This window comes from Pteropus vampyrus, unplaced genomic scaffold (genome assembly GCF_000151845.1).
Source record: "Pteropus vampyrus isolate Shadow unplaced genomic scaffold, Pvam_2.0 Scaffold124, whole genome shotgun sequence".
Taxonomy (NCBI): domain Eukaryota; kingdom Metazoa; phylum Chordata; class Mammalia; order Chiroptera; family Pteropodidae; genus Pteropus; species Pteropus vampyrus.
The window spans coordinates 1329802-1335032 of NW_011888905.1; the positions used below are offsets into that span (position 1 = coordinate 1329802).

Consider the following 5231-nt stretch of genomic DNA (forward strand, 5'->3'; position numbering starts at 1 on the left):
ATCAGGGCCACACACGGTCAGCCGTTTGCCGCTTAGCCACACTTCATTCCGCTCCCTCAAGTCCTGGGCACCGTGCTGATGACTTAGGCCCAGGCTCTGCCTGCTCAGTGGAGGAGACAGGAAGGCAGAGGCCACGTGCCATGTGCCACAGTGACAGGGGTGGTGTGCAAAGGCCGAGGGGCCCAGGGAGGGAGCTGAGCCCACGTGGGCTCACGGTGCCAGGGCTCATCCAGTCCAACTCCCCTCCCTACTGAGGAAAGACCGAGGTCTCCGTGCACACGGGGAGCAGGCCTGGGACTCGGGACAACCGGTGGGAGGTCGAGTCTGGGGAAGGGCGGGGCTCCGTGGGGGCAGGCACGGGCTGGCCCTCCTCATCCTGCCTCGCCTGCCTTTCTCCCCAGTTGGACCAGCTGCTGTGGGGCTCCCTCCCATCAGGCTTCGTGCAGTGGCGACCAGTGGCTTTCTCCCAGAAGCAGGGGGGCCGAGAGTCAGCCCTGCCCTGCCACGCGTCCCCTCCGTACCCCACCTTGGCGTACCTTCTGCCCCAGTCGCCCATTGTCCGTGCCTTCTTCGGGTCCCAGAACAACTTCTGTGCCTTCAATCTGACATTTGGGACTCCCACGGGCCCTGGCTACTGGGACCACCACTACCTCAGCTGGTGAGGCGGGGCCTGGGCTGAGGTTCGGAGGGGCAAAGGCGGGAGGGCTGGGCCTCGGCCTTGCCTCCCAAGCCCGCTGACCTCTTTCTCACTCTGCTCTCTCTAGGTCGGCGCTCCTGGGTGTGGGGGCCCCTCCAGTGGATGCCTTGTCTCCACTGGTCCTAGGCATCATGGCGGTGGCCCTGGGTGCTCCAGCCCTCCTGCTGCTGGTGGGGGGCTTGTTTCTGCTGCTGGGCCCCAAGGGGTACTCAGAATATCAGCCCATCAACTGAGGCCTGCTCTTGAGAGGGAAGGACATTACCACACCTGGCTTGCTGGGCCTCGAACCTCTGCCAGTCTGAGGGTCAGTGTTCCCGGCCAGCCACTCCCCTCTCGCTTTTTTGCAGAGCCTCGGGGAGCAGCCTCAAGTCCTGGGGGCCACCAGGTGGGGCTTCCTTCATCCTCCGGTGAAGGACCGGGAACAGGGCTATTGCTCGTGGGAGGCGCCGTGGACTCGCCTCCGTGCGCCTTCGGCCCCCGTTCCCTCCACTCGCGGGCCGAAGCGAAGGGCCTTCTGACGGGTCGGCTGCCTCGGGTCATGAAATAGACTTATTTTTCCACAGCGCTCGTGTCTGTGTGTGTGTGCTTTTGGGGGGTGAGAAGGCTAAGAGGTGGGGGTGGAAGGCAGGTCTCTGGGCCGCCCCGTTTCCTCACCGGCACCCAGGCTCCTGCCAGCGGCTCCGTCACGTGTAGCAGGGAGGTTTCTGGTGCGGTGTGAACAAGGAAGGGGCACTCAAGACGGGGGTGCAAGCGCGAAGTACAAGCCAAGTGATACAGCGGGAGTCATTTATCGTCACACCCACATTCACACGGGGTTAACAGCAGCCACGGTGCCTCCCAGCCACCACACGCGTGGACACGGACACACACCCCCTTCCTTCCCCTCCCGTCCCCTCACGGGCTGGAGGTGGGGTGTTACAGGGACCTAATCAGTGGGAGGGCGGCGGCCGCAGCTATGGGGCAGCTGTGATTGTCTTGTCCGAGGCCAAAGGGCCTGTGAGGGCCAACAGTGCAGGGCCCGAACCAGGCCAACGTGGTTCCACCCAACATGGGCGTCCTATGGGATCTGCCGCCCAGATCGTCTTCAGGGACGAGCAGTGTGCGGCCCCCTGCCCGGACAACCCGCACGGAAAGGGTCAGTTTGGGCTGTGGCTCTGCCCGCCGCCTCGCAGGAGGCTGGAGAGAGGGGCCCAGCCCAGCCATGCGGACGGTGGCCGCGCTGCGAGGCTCCTCCTCCTGGTCCCGAGCCCACGCCCTCAGCATCCTTAAAGGACACGGCTGTCCACCTCTCTCCTGCAAGAAAATGGCCCGCGTCCAAGGCGACAGCAGCGCGGACGCAGAGAGAGCCGGCACCTCCAGGCGGATCGGGCGGGGACCGGGCAGTCGCACTCAGCCCCAGGGCCGGGGCCTGTGATCGGAGGGGACGTGGTCCGGGTAGTCGGGGCGGGTCTCCGCGGTGAGCATGCGCTCGGGCTCCACCACGAACATGTAGTAGAGGTTCCACACCAGCATGCACAGCAGCGGCAGGAACGTCAGGCCGTAGCCGAAGCCTCGGAACGAGCGGCCCACGGCGAAGGTCACCCAGTATAGCAGCCTGCGGGGCGGGGCAAGGTCAGCTCGCGGGCCGTAGGCCGAGGCGGGGGACCAGACGGCCAGAGAGGTGGGCACGGCTCATACTTCGCATCGCCCAGCATGCGCCGTGTGCCTGCACGCTGCTGGCCACGCGCTGGTCACGCCACGGACGCTGTAGGCCTGGCTCCCCCACACCGCTGTGAGGTGACGTTACCGCTCCCCTCCCTCTTGTTCAATTTTTAATCTAAAAGTTTTGAGTAGACAATACAGTCACATGGTTCAAAAGCCAAAGGTACCCGACGCCTACAGTAAAAGGTTTCCCTCCCTCCCTGTGCCGGCCCCCAGCCACCCTGTTCCTTCCCTCGCCTGCCCCTCTACTCCACGCCCACCCCAGGCACCCAGGGTTAGGCTTTCCTGTGCAGCGAGTGAGTTTTTACGCGTGTCTAAGCGAAAAGATGTATGTTTTCCGTTTTTTGAAGCCCGGTGGCATGCTATGAAGACTGTTCTGCACGTGGGTTTTTTCCCCATTTACTGTATCTTGGGGATTATTTTCACCAGCATATAAATAGCTTCCTCGCTCTTTTTCAGCGGCATCTATTTCTCCCTTTGCAGATGAAGACACTAAGCCTGGTCCGAGACCACACATCTGGGAAACAGGAAAACCGTGATTTGAACCCAAGCCTACTCATCGCGCCACTTAGTACGGAATTGACGTGTCCGCTTTTACTTGTTACGCAGGTAACTGCTGCTTCTCCGCTGCACCAAGAAGCAGCGTGTGATCATAGACGTTCACAATTAGCACACCCTCACCGAGTGCCGGGCTGGTGCGCACGCCACGCGGATTAACTCACTTTGATCCTCACAGCTCCATTTTATAGCTGATGCAACAGAGACCCAAAGTGGTAAGTAAGCTGCCCGTGGCAGAGAAGAGGGAGTCCAGTCCTGACACTGCTGCTGGCTGACCTGAGCGACTCCACCCTGCCCCCACGTCTCTTGTGGTTCCCTCTCTACAAAATGGGTCAGACGGACCAGAGAGTCGCTGAGGCTTCTTCAGCTCCCGCATGGTTCTGACTGCTTAAGCCAACTTCTACCTGAGACCAGCATTCCCCCGAGAGGAATGGGAGGTGCAATTACCTGAGCGGGAACATTTATCACCGGAAACACCTCCCGGGAGAAAATGCGGGACTGCGTGATGGTCAGGGGGCTGGTGGGACAGGGGAGCACTAGGCTACAGTCAGTAACAGGACAGACTTTAGCTCGGCGGGAAGAATGCTTTAGCCGTTGAAGCTGCCTGGAATTGTATATTGAAAGTGATAGACGGAAGTGTATTAGGGAAAAAGTGGAAAGACCGGCATATTTGGCTTCAGAAACTCATAGGTGAGTTTCTAGTTCGTTAGCGGTCCCCGTGAGAACACCCCTGCAGGTTTCAGCTGACCAGTTTCTCAGGGAGAGTAACGAGGCTGCCATGAGAGCTGACGTGCCCTTGGTCTGTATGAGCAGAAGGATGATCAATACCCTTGACCAGGCCCCTTCCCTCATTTGACCAGCAGGAGAATTTCCTGCCCAGAGGGAAGGACAGCGAAAGGATCAGGGCCACTTAGCAAAGGAAACACGCGGGTGGGGAACATTTTGTCCGAGGCAATTTCAGAGATTAGGGTCAGGACAGCAGTTTTCAGCACAAGAAAGAGGGCTTTCCAATAATCGGGACCTTTGAAAGACGAAAGACGCTGCCTGATAAAGAACTGAGCACTTGGTCACGGGTTGTTCAACTCGAGGCCAGTGGCCCCCTGACCCGTGTCACAGAGGAATGGCTGCCATGGGTGGGAGGCTGGTCTGTGCCACCCTTCCAGTTCTACATGGTGTATGTGTCTCCCAAACCAACTTCCTGTGGGAAGACCTGAGCTGACCTCCTGCTACCAGGGGAGGTAAGGAGCAAGGGAGAAAGTGGACTTGTCTTTCCAGGCTGCCTGTGTGGGCCGATGCAGGGTCCAGAAAGCCCCCGGCCCTGGCCGATGCAGGATCCAGAAAGCCCCTGGCCCTGGCCGTCCACACACTGAGGCACCTGCGGCCTGTGGCAGCATGACCTCCCCTGTGCCCCGCCCCCGTCCCCGCTCTGATTTACCGGGAGACTGCGAAGAGGCCGGTGAGCAGCGGGAGCAGCTTGAGGGTGTCTTGGGGCAGGTAGGTGGACAGCACAGCCAGGTTGAAGAAGTACAGGATGAAGAGCTGGACTGACTGGGCCACATACTGCCGGTGGATCTCCACCTCCCGCCGCGGCTCGGCAAAGGGCCGCAGGGCGGAGAAGCACAGCAGGCTCAGCCCGTACACCAGGAGGCCTGGGGGGCAGGGGGCGGGTCAGCAGGGCCAGGCCAGGGCTCCCCACAGTGCGGCTGGAGGCCCAGGAGGGGACAGGCAGGCAGGGGGGCGGGTGTGCAAGGCCCTGGGGGGCCTGGCCGAATGAAGGGAAACCATCCCGCTCCCCAGCCAGGCCGGCCCTGCCCTCGGCCCAGTCCCCAGGGGCCCCCTCCCCTGTCACAGGGCCCGGGCTCACCCAGCACGATGGGGAAGGTGGCGAAGACCCCGCAGCGCAGCGTGTAGATGAGGCGGGAACTCATGGTGGGCAGCCGGGGGGCGTCGAAGGGCAGGAAGGTGTAGGCCCCGTACAGCAGGCAGGGGAAGAGGACGAGGGCGGCCGCCACCGAGGCCACAGCCTTCAGCCCCTCCTGGCCTCCGCAGCTTCCGCAGCCCCTGCAGGTGCGGCTGGGCGGCCTCGTGGCAGCCTCGGCCCACTTGCGCTCCGGCAGCTCGGGGGGCCCGGCTCGGGGGTGCAGGAGGGCCCGGCGGCGCTCAGCCTCGCCCACCTCACAGCACAGGGCGACGGCCTCCTGGGGCTGCCGCTCAATGCACTGCAGGTCGATGGGCACGCAGGCCCGGGCCGCCTTCTCGGGCAGCGGGTCAGTGT

At 62.4% G+C, this 5231-nt stretch overlaps 2 protein-coding genes across 2 annotated transcripts in view; one reads left to right on the top strand and one right to left on the bottom strand.

Annotated features, from left to right (window-relative positions):
• GLMP (glycosylated lysosomal membrane protein) overlaps positions 1–1259 on the top strand; it is a 2923-nt gene extending 1664 nt beyond the window's left edge. The window contains exons 3-4 of the mRNA XM_023534293.1: positions 261–658; positions 765–1259. Coding sequence (XP_023390061.1) covers positions 261–658; positions 765–930 — 564 coding nt within the window. The 3' untranslated portion in view covers positions 931–1259. The remainder of the gene's footprint in view (positions 1–260; positions 659–764) is intronic.
• Positions 1260–1366: 107 nt separating this feature from the next.
• TMEM79 (transmembrane protein 79) lies at positions 1367–5229 on the bottom strand (the record flags this gene model as incomplete). Its single annotated transcript, XM_011366505.2, has 3 exons — positions 1367–2291; positions 4392–4605; positions 4821–5229. Coding segments are annotated over 3 exons (828 nt in total), but the record flags the coding sequence as incomplete, so codon positions are not given.
• Positions 5230–5231: the final 2 nt, after the last annotated feature.